Raw genomic sequence first — 27,559 nt, 5'->3', positions numbered from 1 at the left:
TACATCAGGTCTGCAGCATTATCCTATCTCATCATTCAGTTTTATTTGTCCCATGGTGGCAGTGATGCTTATCCAAGCATGCTTGACCTGTTTAAACAACAGACATGGTAAACTGGAACTCCATTCTCAGGTGAATTTAATCATGCCAGTTTGAAGTTCACTGGATGTTGCAAAGGATGTACAAATGACAAAGTGTACAGCATTTGGTGTCAGTTGAACTGTGGCACCTGACAATGTAGTTCTTCAAGTACCAGGCAGAAGGAGAGAGACTTCTTATAAAGCTTCTACTTTGATGCCAAGTCCCACATTTCTATTAGTTTTGTACCCTAAAGTTAAAAGTGCAGCTATAGAACATACATCAATGGAGTGTTCACAATGGAGTGTGGAGATACAGCACATCAATTGAGTAATTTAATATGAGAAAGTTATTGAAATGCTGAGCTTGTTTCCAGACATTTATGTCCCACCTCTCCAACAGGATGAAAGAACAGTATTTTAATAACAAATAAGATCACAACACACTGTACACTCAAAAATTCTTTTAAATTATTTAGCAGAGATGTGAACAACCTGAATCCATTTTCATGTATAGATTTGTGATATTGAGAACTCAGTTTTTAATGCAAGAATGAATTAATGATGAATACAAAATTATCACCTTTAGAAAACAAATTATATTAATTTTAACTTATCTCTTATAAACAGAATCTAAATGCTATAATTGAAGAAAAATGTCAAACAGCTTCTTTAATATATACAATATTCTGTCTAGAAGGAGAATGGACCAGAAACCCTTTTGTAGTAAACAAAAATTGAAAACTTACCTAAAAATTGAAAACTTACCTAAGCTTTTAAGGAAGTAAATCACCATGATCAAGACCACATTAAAAAGCAGAATACAGATAAGAAATTCATCATCATAATTCAAGAACCAGTGATTATCCAGCAGAAACAGCAACCAATATGCAGTAACTGATTTCATATAATGAATGACTGTGTTCCATACTACCATGCAAGATTTGAAGAATAAAAGTCTAAGTGTATTCAAAAAAGGAATTGAAATAGTGAAAGATAAATCCATTGGCAGCAATTTAGTAGGGCCTTTCATATGTGGCCTCCCAGAAGTTGCTAAGAAATTGACTGCAGAGGGGAAGGAATTTCTCTTGGAAGTAAAAACTGAATCCTGGGAGGTGTTTCTTGCAGACTTTCCTGAAGACATTTGTTTTTTTAGTTTGTGTGCTGTGACACACAAACTACTAGCAGAGCTCTGAAAGGCTGACAGTGCACCCACTATTAACCACAGGAGTAATGATGTCAATCATTTGAAACCTTTAGCATGTTCTGATCCAATCATACTTTCTTCAAAATCATGAACAAGATGACTGAGGTCACAACACATACACACAAAATAAATGCTATAACCTCTTTAAAAGCTTAGGGAAATGAAAAAAATTAACAGTAAAATTTGTTGCATTCAGCTTCTACTCCAGAGTGAACCTTTATCAGCCTTACTGTCATCCAGCCTTTCATGCTGGACCCAAATACAACCATAGAAAGCAGGAAAGCAAGAATATATTTGTTTTGTAACACATGCAAGAATTTCTAAACCAAACAGGTGAATCTTTGAAGCATCTTATTTAGCATTCCATTAATTTTTGTCAGAAGATTCTAAATTCTCAAGTCAGAATGTCAAATTGATGTTTTTAGAATAACACATTAAATTCATACAAATCTCCACAGATTTAAAACACCTGAAGCAAATGAATATAACAGCACTACATGAAGTGGTCAATTAAAAAATATTGATATACATAAGATTCTGTGTCTGTCAAAATTGATACAAAGTTGAGGGGAAAACCAGGAATTTTTTTTTGTATGTGCCATTAACCACTAAATCTATGTTTTCTCATAAAACTTATTTTCGTCCTTCACTAAAGGGAAGGATGCTTGCCAAGCATAAACCACAGTTCAACAGATGATATACTGTGATCCCAAATCTGCTGTTGGAATGCTTCAGTGCCTTTTGTGCATACTGTTTTTCAAGAGAAGAGTAAAAAATCTTGGCCAGCAATGAAAACAACACTTCCACTAGATTTTTTTCTGTATAGATGAACTGAATAAGCAAGGCAGCACCATGCAATAAGAAGGCTGAAGGGGCCAGACTCCTCTATGCTAGAAAAGAAAAGGCAAAGAAGCTACTTAGCCACAGCACACAGCTACTTGTAGGGTAGCAACAAAGATCACAAATGCAAACTCTTCCTAGTGTTAGTGGACAATATGGAATGGGGCAATGGTCACAAATGTAGCTTGGGAGGTTCAGGCTGTAGGTGAGCAGAAGTTCTTCATTAGGAATAAGTAAAGCACTGGAACAGGTTGCCTTGCAGAGGCTGTAAATCCCTCCCTTTCAGGAGACTTTTCAAAACACTGCTAGACAAAGCCTTGGTGGGACAGATCTAGCCTTGGCAACAGGCCTGCTTCTAGAAGGAGGCTGGACTAGGTACCCCAGAGCTCCCTTCCAGACAACACTTCCATAGCCACAAAGTCAGCAAAGCAAAGAAATGGAAGAATGTGAAAGCATTGTATTTCACTATAGATAATAAGCATCAAAAAAAAGAAGCTCATTGCAAATTACTTTAGTGCTATCAAAATAAAATTTCATATGGCACATATTGTGTGAGATGCTTATTGAAGCAAAACACACAGAACTACATAAACTTTTAATGGAGAGTGTAAACACCACTACCCTGTTGTTTCCAGATTTTAAATCAAGGTCATGCACGGCTTCCAAATAGATAAATTATATTTAACGTCTCAGTAATTGCAGCTTAACATGCTGCAGTGACTTCAGCTATAGAAAAAGAAAAAAAAAGAGAGAGAACATGAGAGTACAAAATTTGAAAAACAGAATCATAATAGAATGCTGAACTGATAGACTGCAAGGACACTGGGTAAAATGTTCAAGATAATGCCAGCAGGAACCAGATTAGGAGGAAGAAACAAAGCAAACTCATCAAACTACTGTGCTAACTAGGTAAAAGGCAACTCTGGAAGGGGAAGACCACAACCACTGACTCACAGCCAACTCAAGAAACCCACATACTCAAAAGAGGGAGCATGAGGGCTGATTAGCAGAAGAAAAAAGAAAGTAATTTAACTAACAGAAATAAAATACTAATTAATAAGAGAACTGTATAAATTATAGCTGATAAACATTAATGTCTGTGCTTGTCAAAATGTGTAAATAATGAGAAGTTTTGATAATTGATGTACTGGCTTTATAAATTTGCCAGCTTAGACCGGCAAATTTCAGAGCTGAACTTTCTTTCTGAGCTGAACTACATAAATCAAATACCTCAAGTCTGTGTGGACTGGCCTCTTGCACACTGGGTGAAGGAACCCATTCTGGGACAACAAAGGCTATACTATCAAAAGCAAATATTAACAAATTTATTTACAAATATTACATTTTTTTTCCTCTGTAAACAAAACCACTTTGGTAAAAGCTTCTTGCAATGAGGTTATGACTCATTTTATGCTTCGCTGTCTATCCATTCTTTATGCAACATCGCAGACTTATCATTTGTTGTCCTGACAGGAAATGATTGCTTACAACACAGGTAGCTGCAAGGTCTTTGTGCAATCACAGTTCTATGGGTCATTCTCTAGCTACAAACTCAAAGTTATATACTTCTGTGACTTGCTTTGGCTCTAACCTAAATGAAATAGGTCCATTTAATCACTTAATAATGATACTTATTATTATTATTTGTCCTTCTACAGTTTCCTTGGCTAGGAAATCACCTCACTGACTACCAGAAGTTATTTGATTATTTTTGTAAGACCAGTCTTCATTTTTAGAAGCATTGTTTCTTCAGGGGGCACAACATTCTTTGGGGTTCAGTCTATACTCCTGGCCAAGTAACTGCAAGCAGATTTTTTTCTTGCCACTAACTTGAATCTCAAGATATGTTGGAGAACTTCCATGTATAGGCTATATTAAAAAAAAAAAAAAAAAAAAAAAAAAAAAAATAAAAAAGAGAAAAAAAGCTTTAGTTAGTATTTATACTTACCTCAAGCAACCTACAGTTAAAGAAAGACTATGAAATATAATAGAAATGTGCCCAGTAACTTCAAAGGACTGTGAAAAATGACTAATCATATAATCTTCTTAATACTTCCAAGATACAACATACCAGCATCAGTCAGAGATTATTACAGGACAATTACATTATTTGTGCTCTTTGGATCTGAAGTGTTTTACTGTGGTGGTGCCTGAAGCAGTTGTTAAAACTGAAGCTCCTAAATCTGCACCAGGAGTATCAAAACAAAACAGACTGAATCCCAGGGAAAAGAGGGAAGTCATGTTCAGCTGGCCATCAACTCCACCGCTTCTTGAATTTGTGAGCTAACTAGATAAACAAAGAAATAATTAAAAGAGGGGCACCCACTCCCCTATCTTAAATGCTCCTCTTAGCTCTCTTTTTAAGGGCTTCCTGTGTACACATGGGCAGACTAGCAGATCACAGATAAATTTATTAATTTATTTAAAACAAATTATCAGCCTGATGGAGACTTTTCTCTTTTCTTAATAAAAGAGGGTAAATGGTTACATTTGGTAAGGACAAGCAGAACAATTTCCAGATCAGCACTGAAGGACACAGGCATGCAGAGAAAGAAGTTTCCAGCTGAACAATGCTGACTTCTCTTCTGCAAGATGCCGATCCTTCCACTTCTTAAATATAAGAGTCAGTTAAGCAACTAAGTCTTCGAATCACCCTTTTCCCTATCATGCTTTCTCCTAGCTCCAGGGTCACTGGCACCTCTTGGGAAAGACTGAGCTTGAGTTGTCCTTGTTATGATCCAGTGAACCCTAAAGGACATCACCACAGGAACAATCTCTGACCCAAGAATTTAATGAAGCATTTCAGACCACCTTATTCTTTACTTCTCAAGGCCAAATACATAGTTTTGCATTTACATGGGAACAACTGCTGAGTATTGTTGTATTAAATTCTTCATTTATCTGTTAAAAAGTCCACGATGCCTGCAAATTACTGTTCACTGAACTCTGTCAGACACACTACAGAAATATACCCTACAACCTTTCAGTATGTTGAGCAGTGAAATATTCAGCCTTAATTTTTTATACTGGATACAGCTCATTGTTCTCAGCTTCAAAAACAAGTCAGTGCCAGTTTGATGTGGGAGTTGTGGGAGTGTAATGAATTGATCCGACTCTGAACTAAATCTTGTTTTGGCATAAAAAATCCCAAAGCACTCAGTCAATCAACCAACCAAAACGAGATGATTTCACCCATAATCTAAAACTGCGCTCACTACAGTTCAAAAAGTTCCAGGAAACATCTGAACTAGGGGAAGGGGGAAAAAAAAAAAAAAACAACAAAACTCAACCCACAGATGTTTCAATCAGCACAGTTAAATTCATCTTCAAAATTTACAGCCATTGTATGAGAGCAAACCACAGACTATCATTTGTGATAAGTAAAATAAAAGAGAGTAATAGTAAATTAAACTAAAGCCTTGACCACCTGTACTTTTAACCACACATTAAAGTAAAAAATCACATAGGTCTTCATTATCAACTCAAATAAATTTCATTACTAGCTTCCATATTTGGTAATTTCATTTTATTTTTAAGTAAGGAAATTTCTGCCATATCCATAATGGGCTATTCTTTCTCAGGGAACACTGTCCAGAATTCAAAGTGAAATAATGCAGATACGGATTATAATAAAAATTTCTCATGTACTTTAGATAATATCAGAATATTGTGGTACTCAGTTGTAATGTGACAGTAAGGACAGATAATCAACCAATGTAGCTCATAACTAAAATTTACTACATTCACTATAAACTTTCCTGCAAGTCCACGGTAGTCAGTAGTCACAGAACAAAAAGGTAGTGAAAATAGGAAAGCACACCAGATTAAGGTTTAGAGTTAGACTGGAGAGAACCTGTAAGTCTATGGAGAAATAGCATTTTAGTGAGGTTGTTACGGCTTGTTTGGCAGTTTTTGTTTTTGTTTTTAAGAAGTTTATTTATTTTACAAAAAAATTATTTATTGAAAACAAACTAAGTAAAAATACTAACATTCTAAATAAAAACAAACTAGTAAATATCCTGGGTCTCTATAACTACCCAGAACAATAATGCATATGACAGAAATAAGCAACAAGGGAGGTAGAAATAGATCACATTATTTATATTGCAGTTAAAAACCCCAAAAGTTTCCAACAAAAGTGGTTTTCTTTCCCAGAGCAGGTGACCAGATGATTCAATTTTAATGAACCTATGCAGCTACTTTCATTATTCTCAGTTTTCAAAGAATATGTTGTAGTTCTCCCTATAACCTAAAAAGCCTATATATATATATATATATATATATATATATATACACACATACATACATATATATAAAATTCAATCAGCATTTTCTCAAAGGGAAAATAATTTTGTTAGAAGAATTTCAAATTGTTCTATTTATTATATCTTCTCACAGGTTTTCCAAAACATGCCAAATAAAATCTTTCTTTAATTCAGAGAAAATAATGCCATGACTTGGGATCATGACATGCAGTGTGGTAGACACAGGCAGTCAGACACATCACCTGAGCTATCTACAACTACCCCATGTACACAAATGGTTTTACTTATCTCATTCCTCCAAGTTTCCCTACTCCAAGAACTGCTCTGGCAGTCTACTGCTTAAGTCAGCATCTTCAGCTCATTAAACCAGCAAAAAAGCCCCCAACCCAACACAGTAAAAAACAAAGCAATCCTCCAGTGAATCAAATTTAAAAAACCCAAAACCCCAAACCATAAGTAGGTCTCTAACAGTTCTCAGGCTGCAGTTTCACAGCAATCTAAGCCAAACTAACTTCTGACTGGCATAGGCTCTTACCTCCCTCTGGCTGCATGTTCCTACTCTTTCCCTTGTGCCAGCTTCAACATTCACCCAAAACCATTACAGTGAGCTGAATCAGAAGACTCCCAACCACTGAAGAGAACTAGAAAAATATCGCTCTGCTTGGACAACACACCAGAACAGGCTGGTGCAGGCTCTAGCAAGCAAAGGGGCTCCGAGTGAGCAGCCACCCAGTACATCAGCCCAGGCTACCACCTAACCACAACTCTAGTGACTTCACTCACCAACAGGTTGGACGAGCAGCAGAGCTGACACACAAGAGAGAGCAGAAGAGCACATCCCCAAAGGAGATCACACCTCTAGAGCAGCAGCTAGCTGTTAGCTTAATCTAGCTAGCTTCATCCTACAGCAATGCAGTACATGGTGCAGCACAACTGGAACTGGCTTCAAGGGAAAATACTACTTCCTCACTGCAGAGCCTCCTGAGCTCTGCTTCCCCAATAAACCACTGCTAAATAAGTCTGAGCATTCAGTAAGTCAGAAGCCCTTGTGAACTTTCACCTTTCAGCTCCCACTTTGCACACATGCCTTGCACTGGCAGGACAAAGGTGATCAATTGCCCTTACACCGACATGCACCGGCTGAACATAGCAAAAATTTGAACTGCTTGCATTCACAATTGGTTTAACAGACTGAAATACTTAAATTGACAGCCTGCTAAGGTGCCACTAATTTTTTTAAACCCTACAACAAAATATCTCACAGGCTTAGTTAAGACCTATTTATATTACCATTGCAACCACACATTACATGCAAAAAAGCCCCACTAATTTTCAACAGGTTTGTAAACAAAAGTATGTAAATAAAGGTCAAGTAAGGGAAGAGCAGCAAACTCATCTACTTTGGATGATATTCTTCATTGATGCCTTAAGAATACTCCGCTGGGAGTCTTAGTAGTGTTTTCCAGCGTAGAGATGTGCAAACAGATGGAAAGAAGGCGAGACTGCTCAAGCAGAATGCTGTTCATTCACACATACTTTACACCAGTAAGGTAAACAAACAGTGCTGGCCCCATTTCAATCGGTGGCTGTCAGGAAAAAATACTAGTAAAAATTGAAAAAACACCTTTCATTACTAGTTAATAGCACTGTGCCAAAGACAAATTCTGGGAACAAGCTTTGTCCAACAAGAAGGTGGCAAAGGTTACATACATATATGAACTGTAGAACCAATTCTATGTTTTCTGCTAACAAAAACATCTAGAAGAAACACCTTTGGAAAACAGGTATCATAACCAGTAGCACAAACATTTTGCTCTGGAGGAAACCATGCAGGAACCAACACTGATTTTCTGCACTTTACCCCATACAAGGTGAAACCCTGCAGACATGCCAAAGGACAGTGGTTTCAATAGGGTCCTGCTAATCCTGCACCTGTACAGGCATTGGCATAACTTGAGCCACTCACTAAAGGCCACAGGGCCTGCCTGTTCAGTTTTCCTCTAGCATCCCTCATGCTGCTGTGTTTTTATCTACTGCAAAAGGGACTCAATTTCTTGTTGCTCAAATGGATGCAAACTCACATGAATTGCAAAGGGTGCTATATTGTTACAGTTGTACTATAATTACTAAAAATCAGAATATTTGGAATTCAACTATGTAGCATGGCTGAGATTTTACCTGGAAACAGACATTATGAAATGATTCATTCTGGAAGGGATTTTACACTGACAGAAAAAGAAATGTTGCATTCACACCTCAGTGACTACAGGACAGTGGCACGCATGTTGACCCTCAATTAACAGTGATCTTCAAATTATATAATTTCAGCTGCTGCCAGGATCCACTTGAGTTCATAATTTCAAACAAAAGCTTGTTGTTGTCCATGTTTCTCTACAATGACAATCTGCTCACTCCCCAGCTCCATTCTTTCTCAGATGCACTGGTTCTCACCTCTTTGACGGGGCCTGCTGTCCATACCTACATAGAAATGGCTGAAAGTGAACAACTTTGCTATCTAGATGTTCCTCTACCTTGGCACATTTAATTTCCCGATGGAGCAACCTATTCACCTGGACATGTCTGTGCTAGTCCGCACGTGCCCATGCTAGCTTCAGGGTGGTGAAACGGTGGAACAGGTTGCTCAGAGAAGTTGTGATGCCCTATCCCTGGACGTTCTCAAGGACAGGTTGGATGGGACTCTGAGCAACCTGGTCTAGTTGAAGGAGTCCTTGCCCACGGCAGGGGAGTAGGAACCGGGTGGTCTTTAGGTCCCATCTAACTTAAACCACTGTATGACTGTGGTGAGCGCAGAGCGGGAGCAGGCTCTGGGGGCGGCCCGCGGGCACACGCCTGCGGCCCGGGCGCACCTGAGCTGAACCGCGCTGCCCTGGGGCGAGGCCGCCGGGGCGGCACACCTTGGGGCGGCACCTCCAATGCCGCCCAGCCCCCGACAGGAACCCAGACACGGGGAGCGGGCCAGGGCCAGCCCAAAGGACGCGACGCCGCGGCCCGCCGCGCCCTCGCCGCTCACCTGCTGCCGAGCTCAGCGCGACCCTCCGGTGCCTCCTGCCGAGCTCCCGCAGCTCCTCCTCGTCCTCCTCCAGCCTCCAGGCTTCGGCCATCGGCGGCGGCGGGGCAGCTGGCAGCATTCAAGAAGCGGGAGCTGCCATGACCGGCGCGCTCTCTCCGGCGCGGCCGCCCGGCCCTCGCGGCCGCCGGGCCCGCCCCGCACCTGCGCCCTCTCCGCCGCGCTTCTCCCGGAGACCGCTCCGCGCTGCTGCCGGCGGGGCCAGGCGGGAGCAGAAGCGGCCTTTCCTGCCCATCCGCGGCTCTCCGGCGTCAGCAGGAAACCCGGCGGCCGCCTGGCACCGCCACAAAAGGGGGCGGAGGAGGCGGCGGCGGGGGGAGGTACCTGGCTGCCGGCGCTGGGCAGCCGCGCTCCGCCGGGCGGCTCCGCCGGGCGCCGCGCGGGGATGGGCCGGGGAGCGGCGGGCCCGGGCGGGCTCCGCCGAAGGGCCGACAGGGTGCGAGGTCTGCCTCGCCTCGTGACCACAGCACGGAGATGCCAGACTCTTTTTCAGTGGTACCCAGCGACACAACAAGGAGCAATAGCCGTAAACTAAACCACAAGGAGTTCCACCTCCACGTGAGGAAGAACTTTACGTTGAGGGTGCCAGAGCACTGCCCAGGGAGGTCGTGGAGCCTCCCTCTCTGGAGACACAAAGCTCACCTGGACACGTTCCTGTGTTACCTGCTCCAGGTGACCCTGCCTTGGCAGGGGGCTTGAACTAGATGACCTCCTAACAATTCTGTGAGCCTGTGAGGTGGCAAGGGCAGTTGTGCATAGAAAGTCGGGAGCCCCGGGAGCTGTGGGAATTGTAGGTGCAGCATACTGTGGCCCCGATGTTGGCTGAGGGCTGGGGGCAGGCAGGTTTTTGACCGGCAGCAGTTGTGGTTCACGGCTAGGAGGATGTGTGTCTTGGCCCGAGTTCATTACCGTGGTTTGAACTACTTAAGAAGGACCTACTTGAAACCAGTGAGGTACACACTTAACACAGCTGTAGTGATATGAAAAATATGGCCACGTTTTAAGTTGGACGCCGGTGTGGTTTTACCTCTAATTTCTCCCCACCCCCAGGGCCCTCAGTCACCCATATCTAAGTAGAAATTATATTGCTTCTTTACTTCATATGGTAGCTGTAAAACCAAATCATAAATGTTTTTACGTATTATTCCATTGTATGTAGTACTAAAATAGATATAAGGAAGATAAAGTCAGCTTCAGAGCAAGTGAATAAGGGACAGTAAACCAATAAAGTATATGACCACAAATTAGAGCAGGAAGGTACAACTAAACAGTGAGTAATCCTAATGTTGAGCAATATCTGTGCTGACATGCTGAGCAACTTCTATTCTCACAGTGAATAATGCATATTGTACAGGTTGAAAAAAAGTCATCACAAAACTGAAAAATATATAATGCATGAATACAAATGATGGTCTGTGCATTTTTTAGTGTTTCAGCGCTTGACATTACAATCATTGTTCCTTAACATAGGCTTTTTTCCACTGCAGCTCTTAGTGTTCAATTGGTATAATAGTTATGCTTTGAAGGACATAAGGCTTTATACTGTAAAAAGATGTAAGGCCAGGAATAAAACTGAATGTACCGCAGGACTGTGTAACAGAGAAATGAAACCTTCCAGTACGGGTACATGTTCTCAAAAGCTTCATGCTTTGGATGACCTCTGCACAAATAAATTGCATGGTAGTCCAAGGAAATCTCCTTAAAAATTTCAGTGCAAAATCAACATGCCTTATAAATGACCTAGAGCCGATACAAAACTCTTCAGTGGAGCACTGCTGTCACAGGTATGTGCTGTCAATATGTGCATGTGTGAGAGACAGAAGTGACTCTCACATGTAAAACAAACTGTGTGCTGTTTGTATTCTGGTTCTCTACTGTAAAGCCAAAATGCATTACCTATATTCAGCTCCTAAACTCCATTAACCACAAAGAACAACAAGGACCATCCACTTTTCACTTCCCAAATATCTTTTTGTACTATGTGTTCCACTGCTGTTTGGCAGAAAGGAAACTTGGTATAATGTAAAATTGCTAAGGAAGGAAAAACCAGAAATAAACCACGGAACATAGCACATATTCCAAGAGCCCTCAAAAACTAGATTAAACCTTTTTTTTGTTGCTGTTGATGAAATTGACACAGAGGCTTCCATGCACATAAAATAGAAAGATACGTTTGGACAAAATTTAGGCTTAAGAAAATCATGCTGAACAGAGTAGCTCCAGCTATTACTAAGAAAACATTTCCAAAAATATCACATAATAGAGTATAGAGTGTTTAATATTGACAATCATCAAGAGTTCCTTAGTGATCACTGTGGAAGTTCAATTTAAAAATGGAAGTGCAATAATGAAATTACAGAAAATTTATTATAAAGTCCCTGAAGCAACCGCTTGGCCATGTATCAAGCTCTGCCAGCTGGAAATGCACATGAGACAGTGACTGTATTTAGGGCTAGAGAAGCCATTCAAAAAATGTCTGTAACATTTTGAAGATGAATTTCACCAGAAAGGAAGAGATCAAACTAAGATACGATTCATACATGGATACAAGATTCAAGTGGCAATAACTAACAGTACTGGAAACAATTCCCAATCAGTAGTCCTGGAAACAAGAAAATTTCACAACATTTAAACAAAATACAAGGCAGCATTCAATGAAATACTTGAATCATATTTCTGAAATTTTAGCAAAAAGTATTAAATAATGCTCAATCCTCCTAAAAGGATGTTGCTTACTAGTAGATAGAATTCTTCAGGGTAATTATCTATAGGCATACTCACACTGCCAGTGTACCAGTAATGGAACAAAAGAATAGTTTGGGTTGGAAGGGAGCTTAAAAGTCATCCAGTTCCAACACAGCTGCCATGGGCAAGGACAACTTCACTTCCCGGGACCCGGTATTCAGAGCCCCATCCAGTCTGGCCTTGAACACTTCCAGAGATGGAGCATTCACAGCCTCTCTGGACAACCTGTTGGGTTGCCTCACCACCCTCTCATTAAAGAATTTCCTTCTAGTATTGAAACCCACACTCAGCTTAAAACCATCCCTCCTTGTCCTGTTGCTAGCTGCCCACATAAAGAGTCCTTCTCCATCCTTTCTTTAAGCTTCTCTAAAGTGCTGTATGGCCACAGTGAGATCTCCCCAAAGTCTGCTCTTTGTCAGGGTGAACAACCTCAGCTCTTTCAGCTGTCTTCATAGGAGAGGTGTTTCAGCTTTCAGGTTATCTTTGTGGCCCTCCTCTGGATGCTCTCTAACAGGTCCACGTCTTTGCTGTCCTGAGGACCCCAGATGCAGCACTGCAGGTGGGGTCTCACCAGACCGTGGTACTGGGGGAGAATCACCTTCCTCAACCTGTTGGCTGTTTGTCTTTTGATGCATCCCAGGAGATGGTTGGGTTTCTGGGCTGCAAGCACGCATTGCTGAGACATGTCAGGCTTCTCATCCACTAACACTCCCACGTCCTGCTCCCAAGGAGAAGTCTTGACCCATTCTCTCATATTGTTTCTTCACTTGAACTTGCACTTGAGATTGTCCCAACCCAGGTGTGGGATCTCCCACTTGGCCTTGCTGAACTTCTGGAGGTTTGCACAGGCCCACCTCTCAAGTCTGTCCAGGTCCCTCTGGATGGCATCCCTGCTCTCCAGCTTGTCAACCACACCACAGAGCTTGGTGTCATTGCTAAACTCACTGGGTGCCACTGTGCACATCAGTGATGTTAAACACTATGAGTCCCAGTACAGACCCCTGAGGAATGCCATATGCATTCAAGCTTGGAAGAAGTTTTTAGGTTTAAAATGCCCCCATTTCTTGCAAGTAATTATTTCCTAGTGAGTGCTTGCCAGATGCATTCATCCATGCTCTGTCTGTGAGCTTTGACTCACTTCTAGTTTATGTTGGTATTTTCAAGTGATAAACAGCTTTAGGTTTTTTTGTCAAATGCCACACATCACTGGCTTGATACCTGATAAAGGTGTGTAAGTAATAGAGGTACCTAGGAAGGGAGGTAGGCTTTAACAAGTCTGCAGGAGGTAGATTGAGCAGCAATGGCAGATCTACCTTAGCAGTCTTGGAATAGATCCTGACACAGCCCTTTATCTGGGTAAGCAGTTTCTGTGGGGAGGAGAGAGCTGTGCTTTTGCATCTTTAGACAAGCAACAAAACCAGCTGTTGAAATAATCAAAAGAGCCACAGTTGCTGGCAAGTCTAATAATAGCTTAGGCCAGACAGAGTAATTTGCGATCATTTGGCTCAGATCATAACACACATACACACACACACACAGAGACACACACACACAAAGACTTCTGCTGCTTGCTTGATGGACCTGAAGGAAGTAGGAAACAAAGAGGAGGGGAGAATGAATTGGACAAATGATTTGAAGTGTAGAAGGAATTAAATGTGGGAAATTCTCTTCAGAAAGTCAAGGAACCAAGGTCCTCTTTTACTTTTCAGCAAATAAACTGATAAAAATTATTAAAAAAAAAAACAAAATAAGAAGAGAAAGTAAATATAGATGCAAGTTGCAGAAGTTGAATTAAAAAAAAAAAACCTGAAAAAGAAGGAAAGCACTTGCTCTAGTCTATGGTGGTTGAGAGGAAAGCATCAGCATGTGGCAAATGTTGTTCTAAGGCATTTCAAGAAGTGGTATGTATTTGTGTCTTACAGGCAGGATGAAGGAAAAATAATTGCATTCTTCTACTTCAGTGAGAATTTCTGCTGCATACATATGCGTAGGAATAAAAGGCTTTTGTATATTTTCATAGCTACACTTCTCCAAGAAAAAGAACTTTACTGTCTCAAAAAGTCTGCAATTTGCTTATTAAAATCTGGAAATTTCTCACTGAAATTTTACTTTATCATATGCCTCTTTGCTGTAGTGTACATACTTGTAATTTCACAATGGTAGAGTAAAAGAAGAAAATAACTGGGTAAATGTATCTTTGTACTTTCTGCTCAATGCTTACAAATAGCTGCCTTGGTGGTTATTATTTTATAAGTATTTCGTTCTGATTTGCATCTTTGGAATTGCCACTTTGTTTGGCCCTGCAAAAAGACACTGTTTTTCAACAAAAAAATGTCACTTCTGTAGAACTACTTAATTGAAGTCACCCATGTAGCCTCAATGTCTATTTAGGCTCTGCAAAGCAGCTGAAGCCTGCAATGAATGTATCAGTGTTTGGCTGAGATACAGGAGCCTCAGACCACAAAAGAAGGCAGACAAAAGATTTTTAAAAAATGCAAAGGATGAAAAAGAGTATTTTCAAAGAGGAAAATGTACCCTTTGGACATGACAACATTATTTTTGTTCTGAGTAAAAATAGCAAGGGTCTCATTCAATAGACGAATGACGTTAGCGATACGGCCAGTGTAGGAAGCTGACATTGGTGAGGGCCAAGATCTGATAATTCGATCTCCATTTGTGTTTAGCTGATCCAATGAGTTCTAGTGTAGCTGGAGAATGACATATCAGGAGCCTGCAGGCTTCCTGAAATGTCTCCAGCTACATGCAGGTTCTCCTTGCATTTTTACAACTACTTGTGGCTCCTAGCATATCAGCATGATGGCAGCCTAAAGGTAAGTGGTTTTGTGATTAATGGAGATAATTGAAATAGAAGGGTATTTGTTTCCATGAATAAGGACCTTTCTTACTGAAACCCTGGAAAATCACCTTGATGCAAAACTAGGAATTTTGAGACTGTTCTCAAAAAATGAGAAGGATTTCTCTGCATGAAAGCAGCAAATTAAATAATTTCAAAAGATCGAAAATTGTCATTAAAGGGGGAAAACCTATTCAGAGAAAGCTTCTTAAAGTTTTCAGTTTTAAATATTACTTTTACAAATAATTTTTGTTACTTTTGCTGCTTTCCAAATTTTGTGGGCTATTTCCTTTCCTGTCCTGTTAACAAACATCTTTCTAAAGTATAATTCTCCTTTATTAATCTTATCATGGGTGGGGTAATAAATTTGTTTCTACTGCTTTCATGATTAGAAAGACTAGGAAAAAGAAATAGAAAAAAGTGAGAAAACATGGAAGGGAAAAGAGCTGGTTCAGAGGTCAATACTTCTTAGAATGAAAGGCTGTCAAAGCCAAATTGATTCACAGTTTGAGTGCTGAAATATGCTCGTTTGCTCTATAACCTCCAAGTTATAGAGGATAAATTTGATGTTGTGCTAAGCGAGCTGGCAGTGGCATGATGTAAGAAGTATTACCACATTGAACACACGTGAGTCTAATACCTAAAGATATACAATGTTAGCCCCAGGAGAGAGTCCAGCAGCTTTCCTGCTGCAGCTTCCACTTCAGTGCAAAGAGCTGACAAGGGGAAAACTTATGGAAGAGAGCAATCAAAGTACTAAAAAATTTTTCAGAAGGTAAAATGGGGTCATAAATTTGTTGGTTTTTTCACTGCACATAAATTTGTGCAGGTAATTTAGGAGTTTCTTGCAGTAATTTGTCAATTTGTCAATTCAGGAGTTTTTCATAGTACTAAATGGACTAAAGGTATAAGTAGCTCTGATTTTGTTTTCTTCTGTCCTTCTGTCATCTAAACTGCCTTTCACTGGAAATATATATGACATACAGGTACAGAACCTTTGCAGTTCAATACTAAAATTTATAGTCTCCTGGTTTTGGTTGTTATTCTTTATTTGGTGGTGTGTGTTTAGTTGATTGGATTGGGATTTTTTTCCCCTCCACAGTACCACCTGTGAGCACTTAGGCATTCTCTCATGTTTTTCTTGTGCTGAACACTGACAGAATTCACACTTAACAGAAGTGTTCACAAAGCAACATTAATATACAGCAACAGAATAATTTTGCAGTTAAATATTTGTATGATAATTACTAATTCAGTGCTGCAAAGTTTAATATTAATGAAGTTCTAACAGTCTAGATGCATTACTGTATGTTTACTAATGGAAAAACACTTTTCTAATGTAGAAGTTTTAAATCAATTCAAAATACACTATGACAAATAGAATATTATGTGTTTCCAACTTTAAAAATAAATTACTTTGATCTGTTGCAGACATTATGTTTTAATGATACATTCAACAACACACAACTTCTTGGAACAATTTTGTTTTATTAAAAGTTGAATGAAAAAAACAGTTTGACAGTTTTGATGTAGTACTTGGCGAGGACCCCTGACAAATTGTAGATGATACCTGCTTATTTTAAGCCAGACAGCCAAACATGATGTAAGATGTAACAGTGTTATTTTTCAATTTTTTTGATAAGAAGGAAGGACCTGTACATCTCAGTAGCAATTAAAGGGAAAGGAAAAATAATCCTACAAGATAGTGTCACTCCTGTCTTTTTCAATTTTACACCACAACCTTACTCTAATCACCAAATGTCAGCAGAGGAATAGATGATGACAAGCATCCTCATCATCAGGTCCTCCATAGTAGCTTTAAAGAGGCTTAAGACTTGACATCAGCTAAAGGGTTTATGTACTTCACACTCATGCTTGCAAGAATTCCTTTAGCTAGGCTTTTAGGGGTCCTTCACTCCAGTTAAAAATACTTATTTAAACAACTGTAGCTTTTAGGGGTCCTTCACTCCAGTTAAAAATACTTATTTAAACAACTGTAGTTTCTGAGCTGACAACTCCCAAAGGCATATCCATACTATTTAGGCAGATGAAAAACTGAGCTCCAAAACTATTCCTTATTCTGACTCTCAGAAGCAGTTTCATGTTATTCATACATTGCTACTACAAAGCAATCTGGTGTTTTTGGTATCAATGAACTCTTGCTAAAGTCTTCAATGTTGAATTTTCTTTAGCACTATAGCAAGAAAGAAGGCCTTATCCTGTTTTTTCTATCTGCTAATTACTTTGTATATACATATACACATTCACCAGGTTTAGCATTTTTTCCATGTTCACCAAGTGTGATCATAGGATTGCATAATTCAAAAGAAAAGGGTTCATATGATTAAAAAAATACAAAGCTAAAGTTTATAATGTGATAGTAGAACAGTAACCAATTTCCTGGTTTAGTCATAAAAGTGGATGGTGCCAGACCCCATTCAGTGGTACCCAGTGATAGAACAAGGAGAAATGGCCATAAACTAAACCACAAGAAGTTCCACCTCGATGTGAGGAAGAACGTCTTTATGCTGAGGGTGGCAGAGCACAGGAACAGGGAGGCCATGGAGTCTCCCTCTCTGGAGACATTCCAAAGCCACTTGGAAATGCCCCTGTGTCACCTGTTCTAGGTGACCCTGCCTTGGCAGGAGGTGTTGGACTAGATGATGTCCAGAACTCTCTTCTAACCCTTCTGTGATTCAGTGAAGTGAAATCCAAATATCTGCCTAATGCCTGGAGCTCCCAGTGAGGTATGGATTAATGAAACAGCATTTTTTTCAGAATGCTGTTGGCAAAACCCTGACAAGGATGGAAAATGTCTCACAGTAAACTCATACCTTGAAGCAAAGCTTCACAGTAGTTGGTTTCTGGGTGAAACCTGTATACAACAGTTCTCAACTGAAAACTGAAACAACTTGGATTTTCCTAAGGCATAATTTTCAAACTTTTTTAGACTTTCAAACTTTTAGACTTCCCTTACATCTTTTCTGTGGCACTTTATGTCTCTTCTGCTTTTCCCCAATGTGCATATATCGTAACTCTCCTAGCCTATCCCAAATTTCTGTCTTTCTCAGCTACAGCTACTCATACTGTTTATTCTTCACAACCTTTATTCCTTTACCCATAAAGAAAATGCACTCTTTCCTCACAGAAAACCACCTTATACAGTCCAAATCTCACAGCTGCTTTTTGCAATTTCATTAGCTCAAAGGAAATGCCACATTCTTCAAGGGGCTGCTGAGCAGAAAGCTTAAGGAGTGTGGAAAGCATGAAAGGCAGAGAGAAGCTGTGGTAGAATTTCTTGGGGTTTTACATAATGGAAGGAGGTATTGGCTATTCCTCTCTCCAAAAAAAAGCCTCACTCCAGATTACATGAGTTTTCCTTGTTTCTAAGGACAGGAAGTGGTATCCAGGAATTAGTAGGGCAAAAAGAATTTCAGACACTCACTTGTGCTTTCTGCACTCTTTATGGTTGTTCCCATTGACTTACTAAATTGTCTTTATTGACAAAATTCCCTAAATGCTTATCTCAGGATAACTTTATCAATTCAGGAACTGCTTCAAAGAAAAAATCTTTTATGCCTACTGTGAACTCCCCTCTTCCCAAAGCTGTCTAAACGCCAGAAGTTGTTTAAAGGATCTCTACAGTGTTCAATTCCCAATCAGTAAGAGTTCAGTGGTCTGGAAAATAAGGAAGAGAGTGTCAGAAGGAGTTTCTGGGATGCTTTTACAAAAGCCATGTGTTCAGCACTGTGCTGGAGCTAGGAACAACCTATCAGTCCTGAAGCAGCTTTCTCAGACACAACTTTATTCCACAAAACCTTCAGGGTTCTAACAAAGCTTTTGTGTTCTGAAAGTCTATGATGTGGTCATGCACCAAATTTGTACCTGGACAAACAATTTCAGACTTCCTACAAGATGAGAGAAAACAAGTGAGATGTCCTGATTGAACTGAACATATAATTAAAACACAGTTTTTGATCTAGAATTCAACTATGAAATCTACATAGACCACCCTCTCTTTTGCTGAAGTTGGAGGGGTGCATATAAAGAAGGTAGGCTTGAGTTACTCTCTTGTCTGTATTTTATCTGTGCAGCAACATATGGAATTTTCTGCTGTTGATAGCTTTGGCATACACAATTACTATTGGCAAAGCAATGATTTAAAACTGAGAAAGTAATGCAAAAATTTGCAAAAGGATAATATAAAATATGCAGATAAGTCCTTGGTCCATCTCACACAATTACAGTAAATACAGTCTTCCAAAGGGATTAATATGGGTTTATCATCCAGTCCCAAGGCAAAACATAGGAAATGTTCAAAGCAAGAAGAAAAAAATATAGTGAGAACTTCTGGAGTAAACAGTGTCTTGTTTTACTCTGGTGCTTACACTGGCTGAATGTTGATGTACTGCTGCAGCAGTAGGGATAATCCATCTTTGGATTAGTACTAAAGAAAATGCCTTAGTTTGACAGTTGTAAGTGAGTCTTGTGCTTTTTCTGTTTTATTCACAGCTGGTTAGGTGTACAGGTCACGTTGCAGCCTCATTAGTGAATGGTGGCAACTGAAGTCTAGTTATTAATTCTCCAGCTTGCAAGTTGTTAGCAACTTAAGCCAAATAATATTGGCATAATGTTGGCTGAACCAGAGATTCCTGAAATAGGATCTTTATTTTTGTTTCTTGATGAAAAATATCTTGTTGGAAAAAAAAAAAAAGACTGCTTAGTGTTATACAGGTTCACATATGCCAACATTGCAATTGGTATGTTAAAAACAGGAAAAGTTATATGCCTGAATGTTTCTATTCCGAGTCTTTTTTTTGGAATTTGTTCAAGGCTTCTGAAAATTTACTGGCCTGATTACACTTCCTGTTCTCCCTGGGAAGTGAATTTTTTCAAGAGTGCAAAGATTCTTGTTAGCTCAAAATACAAAAATATCTTGCTTTTGCAAGACGTAATCTTCATCTTAGATATTCTGAAATACTTTGACATTCTTAGTCTTCTACCAGCAGAAGTATTGTGTTCATTCTGCATCATTACTTGGTCAAGACTTTCAGGGAACACTATGAATTTTCACATTTCCCTAATGTTTGACAAAAAATATATTTGAAGAGGGCATGAGAGATGGAAAATCATCACTGTTAAGATGTCTTTAATGTGCTCATGATCACAATACCCTGGCATGTTAATTAAATTAACTGAAGCCTAATTCAATTAATACACTTTTTCATCCTTCTAATTACAATAGCATGACTTTTATTTGTGTCTTTTGCATCTGTTTGTGTACACATAATCATTACTGTTTCTGTCAGTAATGAAGACATAATTTACAGAAATAAGCTAAGATTGACTTTTGTCCTTAGTAATGCAATTAAAGCCCAGAACTAAATGAAATAAAACATTATGTTGCATGACAGGACAGCATCTGTTTTCTCCTGTAGTTGTTACTAAAATGTAAAGGGAATTTTTTATGCTATTTGTATTTTCTTTTTTTAATCCTAAAATTTGACCTTTCCTGTCTGTAAAATTAGCATTGTGGCTTACCTTTCAATTCTTGGAAAATCCACTGAAATAAATCTCTGGCCATTCACGTGTACACACATTGCTTTTCTTGTGATTGTATTCTGAACTGTTGAGTTGAAGGAATGTTGAAATATCAGCATGATTCTTCCCTATAAATAAAGAACAGGCATGTAGAATGAGTGGTGTCAAGAAGGGAATGACAAATCATGTCCAGATATAACCCTATATTTCTTGTGCATAGCCCCCTTACAGCTCTATCCAATATTGATATACAATTTCTGCAGTGTAATACAAATCACATTCAAAGGATGAACAATTTTTATTACCATTCATCTTTGTCAGATCACTTGAACAGCACATGCAACTGAACTCTGCAAGAGGCAATCTTTTTCTGTGCAAAGTGATATCAGAGTACAAACAGTAAGCCAAGAAGAAACTGGAAAACCAGAAGTTTACAGCACTCCTAAGAAAGAAAGCCAAAGAGATGCTATTGAACTAAGTAAAAACCTTTTAAAATTATGTCTATTTGATTTAATTTTTGATTTGCCAATGTCTTGTTTCCAGAGTCCTGTAAAATGAACCCTTTTATATTGGAAATATTGATTAAAAGGCCCCCAGTTGTCATAGTTCCTCTGTCTTCACTCAGCCTGGCTAATACACACCTGCTACTTGAGAGTCTATTTCAAGCAGGAAATCCTGAGGCTAGCAGAAATATCACTTTCATTAAAGGCTAGTGAGAAATCAGGAGAAATGGTAGAATAAGAAATGAGTATTCAGGAAAAGTGATAGAATCAGAAACCATCTAGAGGAACTGTCTTGTATAATTGGTGAAGGACTGTGACATAATCACAATGAGGAAAAACAGTTTTAAGGAACAATGAGTTGGAAGTGAGAGAGACAGAAAGCAGGGGGTGGCAGTGAGAAAGGGAGGATCAGAACAAACTGCTATACATTTTAGTTTATTTCTGGCTTCTAAATGCCCCAAGCATCTCCTGATGATTCACGTGTTAATCCTGGAAATAAAAAATAATGAAAAGACACACTGAGATGTTACTTCACAGAAATTCTGTCCTTACATTTGATATCATAATTCTCTGTTTGTACCATCAACTATATATTTGAATAATTCCTTACTTTTCTCCTGGTTACATTACTTTTTTTTGTTGGTTACAATAAAAAGTTGTGTTTGTGTATTTGTTCTTTGTATAATATATATTCTTGCACATTTATGATGAACCCACATGGTCTACAGTAACCCAGACTCTGATCACAAGAAGTTCTGTGTAGGTTTCACCACAGCCTCTGGTGTCATGTTTTCTCCATTTCTCGTATTACTCTTGGGAGCAAGTTCAGTGATGAACAGGCACAGTGATGTTTCAGAGATGTATCAGCACAGTGCTTCCAGGTGAGTGAGCCTCGCCGAAATACCTTAGGGCATTACAATAGGATAGAAATAGTTCTTCTGCACTTTAAGTGTCTTCAACTGTGCTCTACTCACCTTATGCTCATTAGGATAGCTGGAGTGTTCTGCAAGAAGTCCTTTTTGGTGGTGGTATAAGGAATATAAAGGCTGTTTATCTGAAGGCCTCTTGCAGAACATGGCAAACAAGAGCTGTCAGAGCCAGAATCTCAGCACCAGTTGGAAGTCAGTTCAGACTGCTGAGCAACCCAGAATCTGAGGAGTACAAAGATGGTTTAAAGGCAGTCTTGCTTATCCTCCCCTAAGGCTGTGAATTCAGTTCTTCTTCTACATATACAGTGTAAAATTTCTCTTGTAGCCCTGCTGAATTGTTTACTTAATTTGTCAGGCTCTTCTCTACATGAGAATTGGGTTTTCTCACTTAAAAAACAGTACAAATAGGAATCCTTTTCCTGTATTGTAAACAGGCACAGAAGCCTGGCACAGGTATTTCTTTACATCTGTTTTAATCTCTGTCAGCAGAAGATGACACATACTCCAAAGAGTTACAATCAGTCTTTCTACAAACTTCAGCTGGTTTTGGGTCAGGCATGTAAATCCTCACATTATTCATAAAACATGTACAATGTTGAGTAATTCAATGGAAAACGATGTATTTTCCAAACCTGCAGATTGATTTGATGGGATCTCAGTTGTGGGGCAATAGGGCCATTCCATTTCAGTCCTTTGCCTCTCTTCTAGCAAACAAAGGGCTGCCAATTTCTGCCATCTGTGGGAAATTCTGAGATATGAATATTTATCAGTTGGGATGGGAAATGAGAATCATAAAAGATGATGTTTCAAAAAGCTATATTTTGAAGGGAAAAAAAAGAACATCCACATAATTTTGTGGCAATTTGTTAAATATAAGACTGAAGAAAAATCAAGCCAGCTTCTTAAAGCTGGCACTGAGAAAGTGGCTAGCTTTTTGAGCCTTATATTTAATATACTACTCACAGAATTTATCACATCCAATTCTTTTATGACAGTCAGTATAACTTCATGCTTCTGTGTGATTGAGAGGTATATCAAAATCTATTCCTGAAGTGTTGCATTGTATTGAGCCATTTTTCTCTTTACGCTTCAATAAATTTACTACTGTGTGTACAGTGTCCCCAAAATATCTTTTAAAAATAACAGTATTGGAGATTCACCACTGCCTGAAGGTTGTGCTAGATTCCGTGCATATTCAGGATAAGACTTTTGCAGTCAAGCCAAAAGAAATGGTAGCCTTATAGACATGACATGAAAATAAATAGTACAAACAATACACATGATTAAACAAAGCAGGAGAATCAGGACAAAAGATTATTTCAATGCAAAACTTGATCTGAGGTGAGAGAGAGCAGAGCACTGGGCATCTCAAGGGGATACTACCTTTAGTATTTCTTAGGGTTGTGTTCTTGTTTGGCTTGGACCATGACTTCCACTGTTTTGCAAGGGTGGTAGCAGGTGTCCAACACCCTCATTTTAATCTGCTCATCCCCACTAAAACAGAGTATTAGTGAGGAGGAAGTGCTGTGAGGAGATATGTGTAGTGAAATGAAGTGAGCTAGAGTAGCTGAGCTGAAGAATTTATTAGTGTGATTATGCTGACACAAAGAGTTTCCAACTCATATTGGACAGTTTAGATACACTGTTCCTACACTGAATAGCTTATAATCCAAACAAATATGTAGAAAAGACAAAAAAAACCCTAAGCAATAGTACCAAAAAGCAAAGAAACAAGCAAACAAGTGACAAAAAAGACAAGAGGAAGGAAATATAATGGATATGGGAACTAGGAATGGGAGAAGCGGGTAATTAACTCAGCCTCTCTAAGGCTCTACCCCTTGCTAGTTCAATGATGCTACCCAGCATCTTTAGTGGCAAAGATCAGGAAGACTGGGAAATCTACTTTTGGCACTTTCTGTGTTGCCACAACAGGATTCTGGATATAACTAAATCACCTGGACACTATGATAAGATAAATACATTGAATCTGTTTAATTGACTGATTTCTATTAAACAGAATAAGAGAAGGGAAATGTAAGGTAAAAGCTATTATTTATATTTTCATGTATTGACAATAAGATTAATTTGGTTTTATAGGCCTTTTCTACTTTTGATTAATTTAGATGCACAGAGAAGAAAAGGTCTCTTTCTAAGACATTTTTACACTTCCAAAATATTGAGGGCATATTATTTTGTTTTTTTAAAAAAATATATCAGTTTGGGCCACCTGTGGTCTCAGAAGCAGAACCAAACCAGACAGGTGAAAAGTGTGTAATTAAATATAAGTTTGTTATGCAATGCCATTGTAAAACCAAAGAAACAGTGGCATTCTGACAATAGCCATGGCTCATATTTAGAATTCAGCAGAATAAATAATCTCCTGTAGAGTCCTGATGCAGCCCTATTTCAGCCATATCTGGAATATGGTACACTGGCATTTCTAACCATTTGGGAATAATGCTGGAGAAAAATTATGGTAGATGGTGACAAAGTTTTCCAAAAGTTTCAAGGAGAAAAAATACAACACTTTGTACAAAATGGACATTTTAGGAGCTCCATGTGTAGGAAATAGTTCAGTTTATTACAGCAGCTCAAAACCAGTGTTAACAGCAGTTCAATTCACCTTTATGAACCAACAGTTAAATTCATTATTGCAAATTATTTCTAACCTGGCTTTTGCTAGCTCTGTGTCTCTGCATATTTTGATGTGCATCTGCCTGACACACTGCCACCCAACAGAAAGTGTGTTGATATTTTTTCACTGTCTACTGTTCTAATTCTCACTCTAGCCTGGCTGGTAGATTTGAGCCTTTCAGCTGTATGTGTTAGGTGTCAAAGACTGCATCACTACAGCACTTTGTAGATTTTTATGTGGCACCAACAGTAGCTTGGGACCTTGGTGCTTCTGCTGCAACAAATAAACTACAGAGAGAAATCTTGCGCTGCCTGCATCGTGCTTCAGGCAAACTCACTCTCCTTTGCATTCCAGCCTCTGGCTATTTGGTCAGCATCCCTGTTCTTTGAAAATGCTTTAATTATCTTTCAATATTGTCACCTGGAACTTCAGCGTATGGTTTTAAGTCACACCACTTATGTTGCTCTTGCTTGCAGTGACTGCTGTAGAAATACTTTAGAAAATAAGGTAATCTTATATCTCCTTTTATACTCATTTATTTCCTATACCCAAGATTTTTCTTGTCCAACTTCTTTCTGAGAACCTAATTTATATTTTTTTATGATCTCCCCTTCTTTCTTAACCTCCTGTTCATAGTAAAGTTGTCTTGTAATATTATTCCTAAATGGGGGGATATATCTGTGACATTGAGAACCTCTTATTATATATAACAGTTTGGATTATTAGAACATAGGCACTATTACCTTCTTGGCAGAACTAATTAGCACTTTTAACAGCTGGCTCTGTTTAGAAACCAAAGTTGCCTTATGGCTGAAGATCCTGGAAAATACCATTCTAAGAAGATTTGTCCCTTCTTATAATATTAACCTACATTAAAAAAATCTATTACAATGCTGAAGAGAGTGTCTGGAACAATGCTATTAACATGGCCAAAGGTCAGCACCTGTTTCAGTTTAATGAAACGGAATCAATGAAAACTGTACAATGAATTTTTATTTTTGTAAGAGCAAGATGTTTAATTTTTAATAATCCTTCATCCTCTCTGCCCTCCAGCAAATCTAGGAGTGCATACAGGAGAATATACAAAGCAAAACACCTATTAAAACTTCTGAGATTCTTTTCCATCTACTGGGCTTCTCTGGCCAATAAGACCTCTTTTATTCACTTGAATGAATTAATTTGCTTTGGACTCAGGTTTTCAAATCACTTTCAAACAGTAGGAATTATTTATATAGAAAATAGTAGAATTTTTAATCCCTTACAATATTTTAGGTAGTAACTGATGGTCACTGACAACTCATAACCAGGGACTGTGTTCTTTAAAAGTTAACATCTCCAATAAATTAGATCTCCATCAACCTTGGAGTTTTTCTTTTAACTTTGGTGTGCTAAAAATGAAGGCAGGAACACATCTCAAGTTTGCTTTTGTTTCACTTTCTGAATGGAAGCATGCAAAATTGCCCAAGGGTGAGGAATAATAGTACACACATATGAAGTGCCACTCCTACAATTTGGACATGACTTTTGGCTATGAAAGGTTTTGACACTGTTAGGACTCAAGTAAAAGTGCTTACAGGCAGACAAATCTACAACTTCCTCACAGTACTCTGCTCACAGCCAGATCTGCTAAATTTCAATCCTCTCAATTTTCAGATGTAGCCATGAAATCTGTGACTTATATAATAACTTACTAGGCAGCATATTCTAACCTTATGTAAGTGAAACCATTGTTAAGAAAATTTTAATACCCCTTTAACCTGCTTATAAACTACCATGTATGGCTACATATAAATGTCTACTCTTAAAACACTTGATTCACTTCTATGACTTACTTGTTGCAGAGATTCAAAATCATCAAAACTTCATACTTATCAAGGATACCAGGCATGGGTCAGTCTAAGTGTTTACTTGTTTACTGGCCAGAGTATTTTGAAAGAATTATCCTTTTGCTTTCCTTTGAAAATTTAACTCAAATTAGCCTTATTTTAGACAGCCAGGACAAGCAGGGTCTATGTTAGGGCATTACAGGATGTACATTATAAATGATCAAAAAATTCTCTATAATGTATTTAAGGTATCAGTCTGGTAGATGCCTACACATGATATGGTAGATTTATCCTTTGTCCTCTTTTAAGGTATTCATACTTGCGTCGTAGGACATGAAGCCCAGGTGTTCTCTCACTCATTCCCAGAAGCTCCTGCAGTACAACTTACTCCAGTGCATCTAAAGCTGCAGTTTATGCGCACGGCCATAGAGTGGCAGCCTAGTAATAAAAAAATAAAAAAAAAAAAAAAAAAAAAAAAAAAAAAAAAAAATGCACTTGCTGTTACAAGAAGTGGTTGTTTCCTAAGGGTTTAACATTTCAGAGAGGTTTCTAAACACTAGAGAGAAAAATGCAGGAGGCATGACTACTCCCTGGAGGGGGGAGTAGTGAGGAAGGGGAGGGGGAAATCTTGCCCTGATAAAAGCTCAATACTAAGGGGAGGGAGGGGAAATTAGATGGCAAAGGGGGTCAGATTACATGCCTGTATAAGCAAAATGATCAAAGATTAAGAAATGAAGTATTCGATTTATGTCTTAAAAATCAAATACATTTTCTTCTCTTTGATACAGGCAGTTAAGCACTTCCATCATCTGTGGAAAACCAGTGGACAAGCTAATATTAGCGCAAGCTGATTTTTAGTTAAGCAGTTTCATAGACTTTTCATTGATAAAAATACAGCTCAAAAAGCCTCTGAATATTCACCCAGCATTGGAAATTCAAAATGTCAAAGAATAGAATTTCATTGTTCTGTTTTTTGCCATAGAGTTTAGTGTGTGACATAAGAACAATTAGATCTCTCTACATTAAGCTTTATTTTTATGTGGACTTAAGT

At 38.7% G+C, this 27,559-nt stretch overlaps 1 protein-coding gene across 4 annotated transcripts in view; it reads right to left on the bottom strand.

Annotated features, from left to right (window-relative positions):
• SH3D19 (SH3 domain containing 19) overlaps positions 1-9,775 on the bottom strand; it is an 80,600-nt gene extending 70,825 nt beyond the window's left edge. For all 4 annotated transcript variants that reach the window (XM_021530209.3, XM_021530206.3, XM_021530207.3 and 1 more), the window contains exon 1: positions 9,419-9,775. Coding sequence is in view for 3 of the 4 variants with exons in the window: in XM_021530206.3 (XP_021385881.2) it covers positions 9,419-9,536 (118 nt within the window). In the remaining variant the exon portion in view is untranslated. The remainder of the gene's footprint in view (positions 1-9,418) is intronic.
• Between the last annotated feature and the right edge of the window lie 17,784 nt (positions 9,776-27,559).

Source organism: Lonchura striata, chromosome 4 (genome assembly GCF_046129695.1).
Source record: "Lonchura striata isolate bLonStr1 chromosome 4, bLonStr1.mat, whole genome shotgun sequence".
NCBI lineage: Eukaryota > Metazoa > Chordata > Aves > Passeriformes > Estrildidae > Lonchura > Lonchura striata.
The sequence above is the reverse complement of the archived record's forward strand: the minus strand, read 5'-3'. Positions and strand labels throughout refer to the sequence as shown.